Below are 20436 nucleotides of genomic sequence, written 5' to 3'. Positions count from 1 at the left end.
AGTGTTCTCAACAGAAGGGAGGTTGGACTTTCCCACTGACCTCCAAAGTCAGGATTCTAAGGTACACCAGCCAATATGGGGGTCCTCAGGGTCCCATCACTGAACTTTGCACAAGGCTGACAGACTGAAATCCCTGTGCATTTCAAGGAACATGTGGGAGAACCAGTTCCCTGCACCCCACCAGTGCTGGCCCTCACTTGGTAAACAGTTCATCACAAAGTGGGAGGCTGTGACCTCAGGAGTCTGGGGTAAATGCTCCATTCCAGCGTGTTCTGAAGAAAAATGCTGGGGAAAGGAGTTTCTGAGTGAAGATCTGATGGGAGGCTGAGTCAGACTTCCTCCAAGCTGCCACCTGTGAGTGTCACAAAGCCTGAGTACCAGCAAAGTTCCCTTGAAGTAAATAGTGATGACCAGAAGAAAACACAGAGCAGATGGCAGAAGCCTGTCAGAGCAATGGGAGGCCCTGCCTTTGAGGAGTGACATAGGCAGGGCGTGGTAGCCCAGCCTCCCTGAGGCATTCACACCAAAGGAATATTCCAGTCCTCCTGTAACCCCACAAGTGGCAGGCCCACTGACAGCAGGGGACTTCCACCCCTATGAGACTCATGGACCTGCCACTGACAGAGCCCCAGCCTAGGACTCAGGGACACCTACACCTAGCCTCTGCTAGGCTCCAGCCTGGCCCACTAGGTCTTCTCACTCACCTGTGTGAAGTGCGCATGTCCACAGGCCCATCTCCTAACAGCCCTTCGCCTGATCCTGTGGCTGTGGTCTCTGTTGTCCTCAGCAACCCATGGGCTGGGCCTGTACACGGCTCAGGCATAACCCTGGTGTCTCCATCCACAGTTAGCTCCGATGGTCCTCTCTCCATTTTCATTTTCTTGCTGTCCACATCATCCTCCGTTAGGTCAGGGTCAAGGGCTCGCTTCTGACTGCGGGTTCTACATGCTTCTTCACTCATTCTGTATGTGAAAGGGAGGACACAGCATTTGAACCAGGCATGGAGAAGCAGACCCTTCTTAAAGTCTGGAGAAGGGACAAGGAAGGAATCAAAGAAGCCCCTCCAAGACTTTCTTCACACCCTCGGGATTGCTGGGCAGGAAGAGGGTCCACAGGCCTCTGGGGTGTAGCCATCTCTGAGAAGCCATGGAATCCAAGTAGGAGGAAAGCAGTAGCAGCTGCTACTGGGAAGGGGCCTTCTGTGGAGGGACAGTGCTGACTGTGGGCCTGCAACCAGCCCAGGAACCTAGACCTATATTGCAATTGGTGGAGAGGGGGGTTGGACAGAGGGAACCTCAGGTGCTATATGCCTGAGCTCCTCCTGCTGCTCCCCTCCAGGGAGCCAGAAGTGAGGGTCACATTAAGCTCTTTTGTTTGGCAGAGATACAATCTGAGCAGAGTACAGACTGGTCCATCCCTACATGCCACCGTCATGGCCTGTGGCACACACATATCTTGATTTAAAGAAAAAGGAAAAAACAAAAAAAAACAAAAACAAAAACAAAAAAAAAACAAAAACCGCTGAGTCAGTTTTTGATCCCATGACATCACTGGGCTCCACATGACCCTTCCCAGGATTCAGTCAGAGAGACAAAGCACTTTCCAGAAAACCAGTCTGAACCGGTTCCAGACAACACAGCTGAAGTGAAGTGTTGTTAACCCTAGCAGAGACAGGAGGACAGCTTGCTGGCATTCCACAGCAAGGGTCTGGGACAAGGAGCTCTTAAAGGGGCCGCTCAGAACTCAGGTTTTAACAGCACAGGGCACCAGACTAGAGAAAGTCAGAGAGAACCCAGAGCTCACTATGGACAGGAAAAAAATCTGGCTGAGATCGGGCAGGATCCAGGATTAGTTTTTCTTGATTTGTCTGGCACACAGAAGCGTGGCAGGGTACCTCCTTCCAGGTGCCTCAATTTCCCCACTGGCAAATATGGTAGGAAAGGCCTGTCCTAGACAAAGCAGGTTCTGGAAGTCCCCTTCCAGATTCTGGAAGACTGGAACATCCTTATCAAGGATGCACTCCCATAGTCAAGCCACAGTGTCACCTCCTCCACTCCCGCCATCCAGTCACCCTCTTCATAGACCCAGAAGGCTCCCTGACCCATCTCAGAAGACTAAGGGCCCAAGAGCTCTTCTTTAGCACCCATCAGGTATGGCTGATGCTTTAACCCTAATATGACTCAGTCCAGAGTGGACTGGGATAGGGTCCCAAGCCCTATCATATGCCCCCAACCCTCCTGCCACTCCAACCTGTACCATGCCAACTTCCCCCAGATACCAGAGCATCCATCCCACCCCTCCACGACACTCCAGCAAGTACCTCTCAGCTCTGGAGTTACACAGCTTTGCTCTTCCTCCAACACAACTGACCACAATCCCCCCCCCCACACACACACACACCATCAAACATGCTGACACTTTGTGAAAGCAAACAAGTCCCTGCCCTGTGGTGTCAGGACTGCCTGAAGCAGAGGTACTCTGAGTTCTAGAACAAGTGAGGAGGTAGACTGTGGTAGTACCCTCAAACAGGATAAAAGCACACCCAGTCCTGGGCTGGGAAAGATGGGAGCCCAGGACCTGGGACAAGAAGGGCATGTGGAAACTGGGGAACATTATGACTCTAAAAAGTGAAGATTGCTGGGTGTTCATGGCACACCCAGGTGGTGGTGTCACACACTTTTAATCCTAACACTCTGGGAAGCAGAGGCAAGTGGATCTGAGTTCAAGGCCAGCCTGCTCTACAGAGTGAATTCCAGGACCGCCAGAGCTACACAGAGAAACCCTGTCTTGAAAAACAGTGAAGCTCTAGGCCTGGCCCCACCCTCATACTCCATCACCACAACTGCTGTAGCCAGGCAGGGCATTCCTAGCATGGCCTCAGGCCTTGGTCTCAAACTCTCTCAGTTCATCTGAATCCACTAGAGACCCTGCCTAAGGTCTATCTTCTAACCCTCATTGCCTCACTTCCTTGTTGCTATGAAAGGGCTAAACACAAGCAAGGGTCTAATGGGCCGGGGGAACTGTCCTCTATGTCTCTAGGACACCCTCCCATCACATGGAAATAGTTATCTGTTCAGAAGTAAACAGGGTCCAGAAGCCAAATAGCATGTATTAGGAGCCTGTCAGGGAAGCCTGGCGCTTGCCCCACCTGGGTGGGTGGGCTGGGTGAAGGCAGGGGAGGGGATGCCTGGGATTTGCCTCTCCACCTCCCGAAAGACAAGCAGAGCTAGAGGAGTAGGCACCACACAGGAGTCCCAAGCAGGCTGTGCCCTCTCCACTAGGGACTGAGCCTGCACATATGTGCCCTTGAGGAGTGATCAATCCAGCCCACCACAACCACCACCCCCTGCCAAGGCCAGCAGGATCAAAATCTCCCTGGGACCAGTGCTGACAGCCACTGTACTGCAGGCACAAAGTAGGCAGGAAGAAAAAAGCCTCCCCTAGGAAGCATCCTAACAGACAGAAAAAGGGGCTGAATCACTCACTTGCAAATGAGGGTGGGTTTCGAAATCCCCAGAGGGGAAAAAAGAAAACTGCCTGCCAGAGTAACTACCATGTCTGGGGAATGGATGGGTCTCACCAGCCACTGCCTGCATAGCAGCAGCACAGGAAATGACGGTCATTTTCGGGGTAGAGATGTGAATGAAAGCCACAAGGGCCAAGTAGAGGGACTAGAACAATGAGAGAAGAGTCTTCCTGCTCTCTCCCAACATCCAGGGCACAGTGCAGCAACCCTAGCAACCATCAGTGGGGCCTGAAGGCTGGTGGGTAGATGGAGTACATCAAAGGGTTCCCTCAGCAAGAGTCCTACATAGATATCTCTGCCAGCCTGGGAGCAAGGGGCTGAGTCCTTGTGGTACACCAAAGGTGGGTCTCCGAGGCAGCACAAACTCCATTAACTGCTACCTGGAGGCTGCTTCCTTTCAGTAAAATGCCACAATGCAACTGGAGGGAGGACCTTGGGCTAGTCCACTGACACAAGTCACAGTCCAACTGCCACACTAACACACCATGCAAAATCTCCCTCAAGAAAGGCTTTGGTCCCCAGACTGATAGCTGGGAAACCAGCATGGGACTGATCCAGACCCTAGGAACATGGGTTTCAGTGAGGAAACCTCGGAAATCTACGAGACCTCCTGTAGTAGTTCAGTACTTATCCCTAACATAGGTGTGGACTTTGGGAGCCCATTCCACATAGAGGAATACTCCCTGAGCCAAGACACACGGGGATGGGCCTAGGCCCTATCCCAAAGGATATGATAGACTCTGATGACACCCTATGGAAGGCCTTGCCATCCAGGGGGAGCAGAAAGGATATGTGATAGGTAGGGTTTTAGTTGGGGGGGTAGGGGAGGAGAGGAGGGAGAGGAAACTGGGATTGTCATGTAAAACAATCTTGTTTCTAATTCAAATAAAAAAAAAATCTGGGAAAAAGAAAAAAAGAAAGGCTTTGGGGCCAGCAGCTGCACATTCTGAGTTTTGTGTGTGTGAAACAATGAAAAGCAGCCAGACAGTGGTGACACATGCCTTTAATTCCAGCACTCAGGAGGCAGAAGCAGGTCGATCTCTGTGAGTTCAGAGAGGCAAGCCTGGTCTCCATAGCGATCTAGGACAACTTCCAAAGCAATACAGAGAAACCCTGTCTCAAACAACAAGGGAGGGAGGGAGGGAGGGAGGGAGGAGGGGGGGGGAGGGAGAGAAAGGGGGAGGGAAGGAGGGAGAGAAAGGGGGAGGGAAGGAGGGAAAGGGGAGGGAGGAGGAGGGAGAGAAAGGGGGAGGGAGGGAGGGAGAGAAAGGGGGAGGGAGGGAGGGAGGAAGGGAGGGAGAGGGGGGAGGGAGGGCAGGCTTCTCCAAGCTGAAGCTGAGCATCATGCCAACACTCAACAGGTTAGACTCAGCTGTCCTGACTGTGGAGGCTCAACCTCAGTTAGCAAGACTCCAAAATGTGTACCCCAAACACAAACAAGAGTGCTGTTTGTAACCTGGGGAATCTTAGCCTCGGTGGCAGCCCAGGCCTCTACCAGGATAGCTGCTGTCCTCGAACTTATGTGATCATCACTATGTAGACAGGAGCTCACAGCCGGGCAAAGACTGAGATGGCCAAGAGTGTCAGGTGACAGGTAGGAAAGCGTGCATCAGAACTCAGTCTTGATGGGAGATGGCCCAGATGAACTGTTGGGGAGGTGACAGGACCCCAGCATGCAAACACGATGACATGGAGCACAGAGGTCCACCTTGCTCTAAAGAACTGGCTGGCTGGTGGGTAGTAGGGCAAAGACTTCCCTCTGAGGTGTGCTCTGAAGCTTCACTGGGCACAGATAAGGGAAGGGGACTGCTCTGGTTTTTTTGGTTCTACCCAAGCAATAGACTCTTTGAGAATGGAGGAGAAGGGCTGGAGAGATGGCTCAGCAGTTAAGCCCACTGGTTGCTCTTCAGAGGATCCACATGGTAGCTTACAAACTCCAGTTCCAGGGGATGTGACACTTCATACCAAGGAACATAAAATAAAAAGTTAAATTATTAAAAGAAAATGGGGGAGAAAAAGTGAAGACCGCAGTCTGATGCAATGGAACCCTCCTTTAGAGCAGCTTCTACCCTAGGGCTTTGAGGGACATCACTTCCTATCTGGGAGAAAGCAGGCCTTATGAAATAGCTGCCCTCATCTTACAAGGACACATGGAGCCCAATTGTAAGGCAGAGAGAGAGAGGTCCTGCTGCCCAGCTCCTCCTGGCCTGCAGCTGGCACTCTCCAGAGAGTTGTGGCCCATCCTGGAGGCCAGGTCACCCCTATTGGCAACTGGGGCTGAGTGCTAGGACAGCCAGTGCAATACAGAGAAAATCTTGTCTCAAAAACCTAAAGAACCTCCCATGAATTATAGACACCCATTTTTTTCTGAGATAAGTTCTAACTATATAGCCCAGGTTGGCCTTGAACTCAGAAATAATGCTCACAGAGTGCTGAGATTAATGGCATGAGCCACCTGGCACTTTTAAACAAGTATTTTATCTGTATGAGTGTTCTGACTATGTTTCTACGTGTACTGTGTCAGCCCGATACTTGGAACTTGGGATCTAGAGCAGTTATAAGCCACCACATAGGTGTGGGGAACAGAATTCAGCTATTCTGGAAGACCAACAAATGCTCTTAACCGCTGAGGCCCCAGTCATCACCCCTCCCAAATTACATATGCCCACACAACATAACATAAATGAGTAAGTAAAGTCAAATCAGAAAAGCCCAACAGCCTGTCCTAGGCTTCCAAAGCCCTGAAGAGGAGATGCTGAGACCAGAACCTCTCGTGCAGGGTCCCTGGCTGTGTCCAAATAAAACTGTACCATGTAGAACCAGCCTGCCTCCTCCATCCACGCTGCCGACTGCATGCAGCTCTTCCCTGAAGAAGGTCCGGGTAGGGATGGTGATTATGAAGCCCACTTTTAAGAAAAAAGGAAGTTCTACAGTTCACGATAAAGAACAATCAGGTCAGAGCCCTCACTACGTTCCTGCCTGTGGGCAGCCAACTCTCCCTACACACACCTCAGCCAACTCCAGCCCACAGAGCTGAGCTGTCACATGAAATCTTCAACCAGATGGTGGCACACTCCTTTAATACCAGTACTCTGGAGGCAGAGGCAGCTGGATCTCTATGAGTTTGAGGCCATCCCAATCTACAGAGCGAGCTTCAGTATAGCCAAGGCTACACACAGAAACCTGTCTCTAAAACAAAACAAAACACAACACAACAAGAACAACAACAGAAGTGTATCTTCTGTCTTCTGTCAGGTCATGCTGAGCAAAAAGCAGCAGCCCTGGCCTTGGCCAAAAAAACCTTTCAGTCTCTGGTGGCCTCCAGCACTCCACCATGCCCCATACCCCAGTATCTCAATGGAAAGGCTAGCTCTACACAACTCCCTGTCCACAGGACTCTTCCACCAGGTCTCAGCTGATACTCGAAGCTTTCATCTATTTGTTCATGTTTATATACTCCTACTCCTCTGCCAAGGACAGGAGACATCTCACCAGAACCAGTACAGGCACAATGCTCAGCACAAAAGGAGGCACTAGATGGATACACATTCTCTAAACAAACTAGAAAAAGAACTAGAGGCAACCCGTCTTTCCCTCACTCCCCTCCTGTAAACTAAGCCAGAGTCCTCATGCCAGGAAGGAAGATAACTACAGAAAGCCCACAGAAGCCAGCAGGCCATGCAACACTTTTGCAGCCCAGTTCTCCACAAATAGCCTGAACAGCAGAGCAAGGCATCTAGAAATACTAAACCAAGCTAGGCATAGTGGAATTAGCACATAGGTAATTCCAGCTCGTGGGAGTCTAAAAAACGGACAACTGGGTGTGTTCAAATCCGGCCTGGGCTAGAAAGTGAGACTGTTATCACAAAAAAAGAAAAAAGAAACAGGTGTGATGGTACACACCTTTAATCCCGGCACATAGGACAAAGATAGGTGAATCTCTGAGTTTGAAGTCAGTCTGGTCTCCAGAGTGAGTTGGAGGGCAGCCAGGGCTACAGAGAGAAACCCTGTCCCGAAAACCCACCAAAAAAACAAACAAAACAGAAACCACTCAAAATGAATTAAAGACCTGTATCTATACTCTTTAAAAGAAACCATGGGTAGCTGGCTGTTGGTGGCACATGCCTTTAATCCCAGCACTCAGAAGGCAGAGGCAGGTGGATCTCTATAAGTTTGAGACCAGCCTGATCTATAGAGCTAGCTCCAGGACAGCCTCCAAAGCCACAGTGAAACCCTGTCTCAAAAAAATAAATAAATAAAAAAAATAAATAAAAATAAAAAAAAACAAAAACAAAATCAAACCACGCCTGTACCACACTGTCCCATAATCAAGTCTATTGGGGCATTTTTCTTTAAAAAAAAAAAAAGAAGAAAAAGAAGAATTGGAAGCTGGGCGTTGGTGGCGCACGCCTTTAAATCCCAGCACTCAGGAGGCAGAGGCAGGCAGATCTCTGTGAGTTCAAGGTCAGCCTGGCCTGGTCTCCAGAGCGAGAGCCAGATAGGCTCCAAAGCTACACAGAGAAACCCTGTCTCGGAAAAAAAAAAAAAAAAAGAATTGGATGTGATGATGTACACTTTTTTTTTTTTTTTTGGTCAAAGCACTGGAGAGAAGACAGGAGGACCTGAAGTTTGAGGCCAGCCTGAACTACACAGTTGAGTTCTAGGCCAGCTAACGTTACTTAATGGGACTCTGGCTTAAAAGAAAACAACAAAAACAACCCTGGTATTTGAACTGCTGAACTGCTGGCTTGAATTTTATAAAAATCATTAAACGAATTTTTGGCTTGGGATTAGAACTGAGTTCCAACAATGTATGAAATAGTCCTAAACATACTCCTACCATTTTATACTATGTGTTTTTGAGAAGTGGCCTTCTCACCACTAACAATTTTAAAAATCAAAGAAAGAATTCTGAAAGACACTGAAGATACTCTCACAATATACTCAGCCAAAGTCAAGCTTGAGGCGTAGGAGTTCAGGAGTTCACAGACCAAAGATTTGGGAGATTGGGGGGGGGGGGGACTAGGCTCAGGATAAAGACTTCTTACCCATAGACCCCAGACTTATGGTGAAATGCTTTTACCTGAGCCATCTTGCTGACCCTAAACTTTTTGTTATGGAAAATTTCAAGCATACCCACAAAGCAGTAGTGATGCCACAATAACACATGTCCATGGCCAGAGACTACACAACGAACCGGGACACAGGGACACAGGTTCTGTGGTCCACTGATGGGCCTCCCCTTGCATCCTGGTGCTGGCAAGTTCAGTCTAGAGGAGCAGGATACATATGCTGCTGCCATCTCCTCCACATGTGAAACCGCACTTGCTCCCAAACATCCTCTAAAGGGAACCGGGATTGATCGGCTTCTTTTTCTTTGAGCACCAATATGAGCTTGAAGATTTTTCACATTATTTTATTTATTTAGAAACAGGGTCTCACTTTGCTCCTGGGCTTAATGGCCCTCCTGCTTCAGTCTTCAAGAAGCTGAGATCCGGCACCTGGCTTCACCATGAACTTTCTCACTTTATGTGTACTAGGGATGAAGCCAGGGTCTCAGTAGGCTAGCACTCCAAGACCACATCTAACTCCATGGGAACTACCCATCCACTGGGGTGCTTCTAATACCACTGACATGCTCCCAATGCCTATTCAGAGTTCAGTGATCCCAAATTTAATTTTGCGCTTCTCTTTTGGTCCTTGGAGACATTTGTTTCTTCTACAGTATTTGACAGGGAAAAGAATGCACATATTTTTACCCTAAAACTAAAAACTTGACTGCAAGTCATCTGGCAGGGTGGTGCTGCACGCCTTTAGTTCCAGCAACCGGGAGGCAGAGGCAGGAGGATCTCTGCGAGACCAGCCTGTTCTACAAGAGTGAGTTCCAGGACAGGCCCCAAAGCCTGTCAAGAAAAAAGAAAGGAAGGAAGGAAGGGAGGGAGGGAGGGAGGAAGAGAGAAGGAGGGAGGGAGGTAGGGAGGTAAAAATGCAGGAGAAAACATCTGAAGGTCAACCTTGCTATCGTATGCATATGCCCTGCAACCACACACACACACACACACACACACACACACACACACACACACACACACACACACACACACACACGCAATAATGAATTTAAGTGATAAAAAGCAAATGAAAAAAAAAAAAAAAAAAAAAAAACCACAAACGCAGACATACGCCTTTCATCAGGAAAATGGATTCATGCTGTGCTTTCTGTCTAAAGATGACATGCACAAGAGAAACTCCAGGCAGCACTGTTTCTGCTTCTTTCTCCTGATTTTGTCACCAAAGAACACAGGGCCACTCCCACCTCCTTCACCGCAATGCTGGCATAACAAGAAGCTCCCATGTCACAATCTTTTTCCATCACCCACACAATTTTGGGAGACGGTACTAGGGTTCCAGTGGTTCTGTGATGCAGGTAGTGCCTGATCCACTCCATAGGAGCAGCCAGAGCCCACAGGTGGGTATTTTCCAGCAAAGACATCTCAGGAACTCTGCAGCATGCACAATTCTCCTTAGCAAGAAAACAATGCTGACCATGCAGTGGTCAGGGGCCACCGTCTGCACTACTTTCTCTGAAAAGCATATGCTTCTTCTTTAGGGTTAGGGTTAGGTTGAGGGTTTTCTTTGTATAGCCCTGACTGTTCTGGAACTAGCTTTATACACCAGTTTGGCCTAGAACTAACAGAGCTCTGCCTGCCTTTGCCTCCCGAGTGCCCCAGCTAGCATATGCTTTTCTAAAGCCACTCCTTAACTTTGGATCTGTAACACCCAGCTCACAAACAACTTGTCCATGAATCTGACCAAGCAGGAAACCTGCCGGGGTGCACATGTGGTCTGTGTACACGTTGGTAATGTGTAGGAGTTCCTAGTACACTGACAACTAGGAATCAGAAGAGGCTCCAGCTGCAATAAAAGGTGAGTGTAAACTAAAACCTACAATGCTAGCCACTTAGAGGAGGCAGAGGTCTCGGGCTACATAATAAAATACTCACTCGAGAAACAAGCCGGAGCTAGTGGTATAGTGGTACACACTTGTCTGAGGCAAAAAATCCAGGTGAGTTCAAGGCTAGCCTGGACTACATGGTGACACCCTGTCCAAAACACAAAATATGGGGTTGGACAAATGGCTCAAAGATTAAGAGCACTTTCTGCTTTTTCAGTGGGCCCAGGTTCAAATCTCAACACCCACATGGTAGTTCACAGCCATCCTTAACTCCAGTTCCCAGGGACCTGATGCCTCCTCTGACCTCCTCAGGTACCAGACATACAACTGTTACACAGACAATGCAGGTTAACACTCACACACACATAAATTAATCTGAGAAAAAATTAAAAATAAAACAAGCCTCTAACCCTAACACTGTCACAGCCTGTATCCACCTGATAGCAGGGTGTTATCAGAACAGCTGAGTCTCACACAGCCAACCAGATGCCATCAGGTAGAGATGAGCCATTGACAAAACACCTGTCTATTTTGAGCTTCATGCTACAGTCTGAAACCTAGGAGGTTTTGAGGCTTGTCCTACTTCTAGGATGCCATTCAATTCTTTCTTTTGCAGGCACATGGCCTTGAGCCAAAGTGTCACTGCTAGGTCCGGATGATAACAGAAATGCAGAACTCCAGCCCTTTTGTGTTTCCACAGAGCTGAAGTTTCCACAGAAGTGCTGGGCAGTGACTAAAGAACAATTCTAGCAGCCAGGTGTTGGTGGCACACACCTTTAATCCTAGCACTGAGGAGATAGAGACAAGTGTATCTCTATGAGTTTGAGGCCAGCCTGATCTAAAGAGAAAGCTACAGAGAAACCCTGTCTCAAAAAACCAAAAGGGGGGGGGGGGACACGACGGAAACAAAAACCATTTAGGAGACACAGCTGGAGGGAGGTCAAAGGTTAGCCTCTGGTCCCCCCCCCCTTCTTGCGGTCTTTGAGCAGGTGACCAATAACCCTGAGGCTCAAGGGTCATACCTGATCCCACAGTTATGACTTGCCTTCTCTTCCCAAGCAGGGCCCCATTAGGTGTGTGGAGGCTGCCTGAGCCAGCTTTCCATTCCACAGACATGAGTCCCCAGCACTCACCTGGCCTCACGGTCCTGGACACTGGTCCTACTATGCAGCCATGGCCACAGCTCTGTCAAAAGGCAACTTATGTGGATGTGCTGGCTCAATGTGCAGGCCAACCTAAACCAAAAGACAGAAAAACACTGAGTTCTAAAGAAGGGTTGGAAGACCCAGGAAATTTCAAACATCTCCAGTGAAGGGGTGTGGCTCAGTGGGAGAGTCTGCCAAATGTAGGAAGGCGCCCACAACAGAAGAGAATGCCTTCAATCACAGGAAGAGTGAAATATGTCATTGCTGCCTTCCACAACAGAGGCCAGACAAGGAAATCAATTTCTAAGCCCTAGCAGACATGGAGGAAGTAATCTGTGAACAACATCGCAGACCTGTCTTTGAAGCTCTCAAAACCATAACAACAGGTTGTTCCCACCAACACCCAGAACATCAATGCAGTAAAGACTCAAGGACTACCTTCACAGCAACCCAGGAGTCACAGATCAGTATAGTGGGTACTGACCAGTGGGTATGGCCTTAGGGCAGATCCCACTTTACAAAACAAGGACCTGACGCCTCTGATACTCAGGAAACTATCCCAGTGCCCAGATCAGCCAGGTTCTATGAACCACAACCACTGAAGTATCAGCTTGTCCCTAAGGAAGAGGAGGGTACAAGTGCCCAGGGAAGAAGAGACTGCCTGCCGTGCAGATGAGACATGTAGCTAAAGTCCTTGGGCACCAGGAACATACATGGTACACATATATGTAGGTAAAACACTCAAACACATTTTTAAAGAAACCTCTAGTGGGTTAGTTTGGGATTTGTAAGACAGGATCTCAACCATGTAACTATGGCTGACCTAGAAGAACTCAGAGATAGATATGCCTGTCTCTGCTTAAGAGGTGAGATTAAAAGCTTGCCTCATTGCCTGGCGGTGGTGGCACAGGCTTTTAATCGAAGCATCCACCTGCCTCCTCTGCCTCTCAAGTGCTGGGATTAGAGAGAGGCATGCATGGGCCACCACCACCCTGCAAAACCTTTATTCCTAATCTTGATCCAATAATTTGTGGTTCACTAGCATAAGAAATACTGTCTAGTGGGGCTGGAGCGATGGCTCAGCGGTTAACAGCACTGACTGTTCTTCCAAGAGGTCCTGAGTTCAATTCCCAGCAACCACATAGTGGCTCACAACCACCTTGAATGAGATCTGGTGCCCTCTGCTGGCATGCAGACGGAAGACATAATAAATAAATAAAATCTTAAAAGAAAGAAATACTGTCTAGGAAAACTTGCCTAGTGAAGTCGGGAGTGAATGCAGAAACCTCTGCATATCAAGGAACACAAGGCCCCTTCCATGTAAGGTACTTGCCACAAACACTACCGGGGCCTGACTTTTTGGCTCAGTTCAGGCTAGAAATCCAACAAATGCTGTTAACCCTTACTTGCCTGTCTCTCTGCCAGGGGAAGGAAGCCCTGGCGTAGCAGACCAAGCACCGGTCTCTGCAGGATCAAGGCCAGCACAGACAGACCCCACCCTGTGAGGAGTTCAACTTTACAATGGAACAAAAGCAATAGATTTGGCAGCAGCCACCTTTCTGAGTCTCAATTTGTTCCCAGGCTAGCAATATATAGCCTGATCATGTCGGTGGCACTGCCCACACCTCCATCTTACAGTCCCACGCCCAGTGGAGGAAGCAGAGAAACTACATATAGAGGTCCAAGCTGGCTCTTGCCTTTCACCATGTAGGCTCTAGGGATCAAATTTAGGTTAAATAGTCAGGTGGTGGTAAACACTTTCTGGCTGAGCTTTGCAAACCCCTGCTTGAATGTTCTTGATTTGTGACTGTCTTAATTTAGTAGGACCCTCACCATAGTGAGTTATGGGGCCATCAGTGTACATAGTCACGCCAATCGGTCAGAAGTTAGAAGTTAAGTCCACAACAGAATCTGTTTAAAAATAGGATGATAAGCATGATGTATAAGAAAAAAAAGAAACTTCTGCAAGAATATGGCTTGACTCTAGGGCAAGACAGATTATTGAGTCATACATACATACATACATACATACATACATACATAGAACAGAGCTGGGGTGTAGCTTCTTGCCTGGCATGCACCAGGCCTGGGCTCTATCTCCAATATCACAAAAGTAAATAAAACAAATGGAAAGAGATCCCTTATTCATGGCAAGAAGGTACAATTTTTTTTTCCCAACTTAACTACAAATATAAAGCATTCACCATTAGAAACCTCCATGGGCACATAGCTATGGCATAAAGCACTTATCACACAAGCGCAGACTCACACCCTATAGAGAAGCTGGGCATAGGGCATACTCTTATAAACTCAAAATCTGACTTTGGGAATTAACCTAAAAATATCTCTGTATAGCCCCAAGCTAGCATTAAACTCAATGCCATCCTCATGCCACTGTCAGTTGTTATCAGAGGTGTATACACCACTCTCCCTAGCTCAATTCTGCTAGTTCTGACATTAAATGTCTGCAATTTCAGCCACTGTCTCTGCTAAGGTGAACGGTGTTTCTGAACATCTGGGCAGGAAGATGGCTCAGCAGGTAAAGGTACTAACCATCAAGCCTGACAACCTGAGTTCAATCCCTGAGAGCCAAAAGGTAGAAGGGAAGGTGATTCTCATAAGCTGACCCACACGAGTATACAAGCCTGCATGCACACACACTCTTCAATCCATCACTGTATAACAGTTAACTGAACATGCAGCGCCATCAACTCCACACCCCAAAGGCCAGACCTGTGAGCCAATCAAAGGAACTTCGTTTTTTGGCTTTCTGTACCAGCCTTATACACCGTGCACCTTCCCACCATGGACATTTCACATATGAAACAAAACCTGCAAAGGTGGGATCTCAAATCCAGGTCATCAAGAGATAGGTGTGTGCCAGGCAGTGGCAACACAGCTTTGATCCCCGAGCTCAGAAGGCAGAGGTAAGCAGACATCTGAGTCCCAGGTCAGCCTGGTCTACAGAATGAGTTCCAGGACAGCCAAGGCTGTTATATAGAGAAACCCTGTCTTGAAAAACCAAAACAAACAAAAAACAAAAAACACCAAAAGAAGAGATGGATATGATGCACCTCCAGTCACAGGTATACAGGAGGGTGAGGCAAGACTGAACCAACAGCCAAGGCAACCAAATAATATAGTAGCTCCAAAATAATAAAAATAAACACCAATTCTCTAATCTCCGTTCTAAACTGAAAAAGACCTTAAACATAACTACCAGGCCACTGTGACACTTAAAAACCTAATAAATACTTACCCCACTAGCCTCACAACATTTCAGGACATCCTGTCCAGGAGGTGTTTGGACTGATCAGCTGTCTGCTGCTGCTACCACTGTATCCAGTGGTCCCCTGCCCAGTCTGCTCAAGAGTTTTCCAGGAAGGCACCCTCGCTCCACCCCCACCCAGAAGGGAGGCTGTGCAGTCAGACTCTGCCTGGCTTCAGTTCAGGGACCTACAACATCTGACTGGGATGGAGGAGGAGCCAGTCTGGGGAGCCCAGGATGCAGCCCCTCCAATCAATGTGAAACTCACAAGGACTGGGTGCAGACCCAGCAGAGCCCACTTAGCACTCCTACAACAAGGAGTACTTCTTGAAACTGAAGAAAATCATGCACCTCACTAACTGGGTTCAGAAAGCTTTGCTTTTTTTATGTCAAACCCATACATTTAAAACAATATTAAGTAACCCGTAAGTGCACAATTACCAGCTCAAGGGAGACTCTTCACCTCCCCTGATAAATCATTATGGTTTGGCTTTAACACTGCACCTGGGTCCTCCTCCCCACCCTCCCCACACACCTTTCTCCTATAACCCACCCTGACCTAGTGACCTAATTGGAGAAAAACCAGGACTGACAGGAAGACAGCCATAGGAGCCATGGTTGTGCACATGAAATCTAGCCATGGCACTGTGGATGTCCCATCTCCACCTTCTGTTGTCATTTGATCGATCATCTGGGGCAAGGCCTGGAAGATGTTCCCTTTTAACTCCAAGACAAGGCAGAAGAGCCCCCAGGTCTGTCTGGAGATCATTCGTGGCCAACAAAGGAGGTGTCTTTAGAGGCACTGGCACTTGACAGGAAACGGCTGACTGAAGAACACTCTTGGGTCTGGTCCTGCATGAGCACACCCCTCTACTCTCTGCCTACCACCTGACCTCACTGACAGCTCAGCAGTCTACACCCCAACATTCGGCACCTTGGCCTCCCGTGTTATCCTGACAGACCCAAGAACCCACACTTCTCATTGCTCCTGTATCTGCCCCTCCAAGACTGCCTGCCCTGCACAAACAAAGCTCACCGGGACCCTCTGTGCTAATGTTCCCAGCAACCACACCACCATAATCAAGTAGAACTCTTAACACCAGAAAGGGAGAAACCAAGGCAACACTAGTAGAGCACCAAAGGAGGCACCATGGTACTGGCAGGTGGAGAAGGATTAGCTCAAACCAAAAGTCTGTCTTCCTTTTTCTTTTTTTCCTTTTTTTCTGGAACAAGACAGACACACACACACAGCCTCTCCCTTCTTCCCTCCCTCCCTCACTGTGTATGTCCTAGAACTCACTACACAGTCCAGGCTCTCCTGGAACCAGCCTGCCATGGCCTCTCAAGTGCTAGGATTAAAATATATGCCTCCAAACCCAGCTACACAGAATCATAATTCCTTTTTTGTTTTGCTTCGTTTTTTGAAACAGGGTTTCTTTGTGTAGTGCTTGCTGTCTTGAACTTGTTCTACAGAGCAAGCTAGCCTTGAACTAGAGATCCGCCTGCCTCTGCTTCCCAAGTGCTGAGATTAAAGGGATGTGCCAACAGGCCTGTCCTTCATAATTCTTAATATAACCTCCACACGTCGACTTGAAGTCAGAGCTCCACCTGCCTTAAATATGTGCTCCATCAACTGAGTTCTGCTCCAGTCCACATTCAAATTTCCAAATTGGGGGTTGGCACCTTATTGCCTGCTACCCGTAACATTCAAGCACATAGTTTCCCTGGGACATAGCCACAACCAATGCTCCCTCTGGCTGTGTCTGCATACAAAGACAGAGCTGAGCAGTAGTGACACATGACAATAAAACCAGAAATACTATCTCAAATAGTAATGAGGAAAACCCCACATCCACTATCACTGAGCACTGCAGAGCTGCTCAGCAAAGGGCAGAAGGACCCCAGGCACAACAGCACAGAGCACCCCCAGGGAACCTGAGCAGTACCTGCTCTCCCCAAGGCACAAAACCTCATTACCCATGTGCCCAGGGAGCAGGGGCAGGTTGGACTACACAGACTAGAGAAAGTCCCACGAGAGCAAAGGAGCCAGTAGAGAAACTGGCCGTACACCCTGTCCCCTGGCAACCCAAACTGGCACTGGGGATGAAAATGGTAGTCCTGCCTACCATTTCAAGTCCTGACACCCACTGGACTGGCAGCCAGTTTGCGCCTGGAGGCTGGCTCACCTTGTCCTCCCCTACCCATGGTAACAAAATGGTAACGAAGGCCCTGATGGAGGATGGATCTTCTCTCCTGAGCCAACACAGGCTCCCTAATGTCCCCTGAAGACGGATGGACAGACACCTACCTCACAGTACCATATGGTGGTTCACATGTGTGCATGCACAAACACACACATATCACAGCTCCAGTAAGCCTACCTCTCCCCAACTACTCAGACCTACCTGTCCACCCGTCTGCACTGTCAGTCTTAGCCCATGCCACTGCCATGCAAAGAAGCCCACTCATTCCCTCTTGCCATTTCTGATGCAAGTCCCTGTCACCAAAGCAAGCACTCGTTCCCCAATCAGGTCAGGTAGATCGGAATGCGGCAACACAGTTGAGACAATGTCCTGGCCCCCCTATAATGTTGTCAGCACCCACAATGTTCCCATCACACACCTGAGGCAAAAACAGTCATAAATACTAATTCTGTCCTTCCTTAGAATCCAAGGCATGTGGGCCCCAGCCCCCAGCATGAGCCTAGGCCTCCCAGAGAGCAGCTGTTGCTTCAGCCTCTCTCACAGATAAAAGTCCCAGAGGCCCAGCCTTGAGTCTAGAAAAGCCTCCTCCCTGTGACTGCTGGGAACTCGAGTACTGGTTGGTGGTTGGCATACTGTATACACACCCTTTTATTCTCCCCAACCCCACAATGTTAGAAATGAACCCCCAGAGCCTCTGCTTTGCATAGCAGGCAAGTGGTCCCTACATAGACCCTAACCAGCAGCCATCCCCTATTACTGTGGAGGTATAGTATCCTACCCTGGACCCACAAATGTCCTCTCATGGATCGGGAAACAGGAACCCTCATCACACCCTCCTTCCCCACTGGTCATCCTGAAGGCTCAAAAGCACTTCTGGCCAGCTGTGACCACAGTCCTCTGAGAGTCCACCTCCCTCCTGGAGCCCCCTCAGGACTGTGCTGCAAACCAAGTGGCAGCCCCAGTCCCAGGCAGGACCTCCACAGGAAACCACTACTTCTTACTTTGGCAACTGTGATTAAAGCCATTCCTCAAAACGTCTCCGATCCTATCTGGACGGGGATGCTCCTGCCAACGTCCAAGCAGCAACTGGTAACTGCAGAGACCTGCATGATGAATGTGTGGAGCCCAGGGTCTCTGGGCCTCAGAAAGGTCTGAAGTGCTCAACACTGAGATGCTTGGTATGTGAAAAGCTTGTCAAAGACACCTAAAGGAAGTGTGACAAGAAAAAGAGGAAATGGCTTCTCTATCGGGAAATCTGGAACTGTGTGACCCCACCACCACCATCCCAACCAGATAACTCCCTTTTTTTTCCCCATCCCCTTCCTGGCACACAGCTCTCAAAGTCCTTAGGATTTCCAAAGTTCCCATGTCATGGAGGAAGCTCACATGCTGGCTAGTGATAAGTCTGCTGCCCAGTCAGTCCCTGGGTGAGAAGGGAAAGAGAAGGGCTTGGAGGTTAGCGGGTCCTCAGTACCAACAGTGCCTGTCACGAGGCTCCAGAAGCACCCACAGGCCCAGGGTTCTGGAAGCTTCCAGACAACAGGACACAGGAAGTTCCTGGAGAGTGGCTGCCTGCTGAGTACTGAAGCTCCTTCCCAACAATGCAATACCCACAATGGTGAGGAATGTGTCCCAGAATTCTACATGCTGCTGGAGGAGGGGACCTGGGAACCTAGACTGATGGTCAGTCATCAGAAACCCAGGAGAGCCCCACTGGGCAATGGAAGAGGGGAGCAACCCGGAGAATAAGTTTTGGCCCTGTGGGAGCTAACCCTGCCTCCAGGAGCTGTTATGGGCAGAGAGCTGAATTACAGGATGTCCTGCTGTTGTGTGCTGCTCAAGGGCCACTTGTTGAAGTCACTGAGGACTCAGCCTGAAATGTGGGGTTAGCTTTGCCCTGGCTGCCCTCTGCAAAAAAACACACCAGTACATGTCATACTTCCAACAACCAGGCGCACTGACAAATAGCTACAGAAAAAAGGACGAATACCTGAGACCTCCACCCCCAAAGCAGGGCAGCTGAGAGACCTCAGACACTCCCCAATATTTCCTGGTGGTTTCAGGAGCTCTAGGGTCACCCCACCAAGCTGGAGGAAGCGTATCCAGGTCTTGCCCCTCCAGGAGCTAAAGAAACCTCAAGAATTTCCATGCTCCAACACTCTGCACCGGAGATGATGTCACAATGACCCTTCTAGACCCATATCCATGTTTAAAATACCCTAGTAGCTGACACAAGCCAGGCCTCCAATGGGTGCTGTAGTCTCTTGCTAAACTAACTCTGAAGGATTGATCCACAGTCTCATAGTTACAGATTATTTCTGAGTTCACATTTTTTTTTTCGGGCAGTAAATGCACATAATGTAAAATTTATAACTTTCCCTGCTTTGGAGACAGAGTAGGGTCTCATACCATAGCCCAGATTGGCCTTAAACCCACAGTATGGAGGTTTTCCTGTTTCACCTGGTAACCAAGCTAGGCTTATTTTAACCATTTCTAAGTGTACAGTTCAGCAGCATTAAAAATGTTTATTTGCATGGGCCAGTGAGAAGGCTCAGCAAAGACTGCCAAGCCTGACAACCTGAGTTCAATCTCTGTGACCCACAACTCCTGAAATGATGACCTCTGAACTCCTCCCATGCCCACACACGTAATGAAAAGAAAAAAAAAAAAAGTAAAACACCAACACTATCATAGTTTACAGAGCGTATAAAAGTGAAGCCACAACTAGTACTTGTCCCTGCCTCAGGCTCTGGCACCTATCACTGCCTTCTATCTGCCAGGACTTTTATTGCAAGGAGTTCCTGGGTGGGAATCAGCATATGATTTCAAAGTTGAGCTGTGTGTGTCACTGAATCCTCCAGGACCATGCATGCACAGGGATGTCACAGTGCAAAGGGGGCCTAGGACCTGCTTCCTATCAGATAACACCCCAGACAAGCTCCAGCTTCAACTAGGCCCTGCCACTTCCGGAATTCATGGCAGAAAAAGGCCCAGGAAAGTCTTTGGCTGGTGACCTAAGAGCAAAACCCAAGCACCGTGGACCTTGCCAGCCTGGCTAGCCCTGACCTACCACACACCTGACAGCATCATAAGCAAGAGAAGCCCAGGAAGATGGAAAGGACCACTTCATCTTGGCCACACTCTTCCCTTAAATGGAAACCTGAGCATCCCAAATCTCCTGACAATGCTGCACTGGACAGAAGGCCAGCACATCCAACTCCATGTAAGGGACAAGACAAACAGATTTCCCCATCAAGTAATGGCAGGGAGAAGAAAAATAGGGGCATCATCATGCCCACCCCCAGCCTGGAATCCTGAGAGACAAGGAGAGAGAGAGG

At 48.8% G+C, this 20436-nt stretch overlaps 1 protein-coding gene across 13 annotated transcripts in view; it reads right to left on the bottom strand.

The window, feature by feature from the left end:
• The window catches only part of Gatad2a (GATA zinc finger domain containing 2A), an 89794-nt gene that overhangs the window by 31129 nt on the left and 38229 nt on the right, over positions 1 to 20436 (bottom strand). For 10 of the 13 annotated variants that reach the window (XM_027394626.2, XM_035451606.1, XM_027394624.2 and 7 more), the window contains exons 2-3: positions 11615 to 11716; positions 705 to 962 (exon numbers count right to left, since the gene is read on the bottom strand). In XM_027394626.2, coding sequence (XP_027250427.1) covers positions 705 to 961 — 257 coding nt within the window. In that variant the 5' untranslated portion in view covers position 962; positions 11615 to 11716. Of the gene's footprint in view, positions 1 to 704; positions 963 to 11614; positions 11717 to 18099; positions 18303 to 20436 lie in introns of those variants that run through there. The other 3 variants (XM_027394629.2, XM_035451605.1, XM_027394628.1) reach the window with 2 other exon arrangements.

Source organism: Cricetulus griseus, assembly GCF_003668045.3.
Source record: "Cricetulus griseus strain 17A/GY chromosome 1 unlocalized genomic scaffold, alternate assembly CriGri-PICRH-1.0 chr1_0, whole genome shotgun sequence".
Lineage (NCBI taxonomy): Eukaryota > Metazoa > Chordata > Mammalia > Rodentia > Cricetidae > Cricetulus > Cricetulus griseus.
The sequence above is the reverse complement of the archived record's forward strand: the minus strand, read 5'-3'. Positions and strand labels throughout refer to the sequence as shown.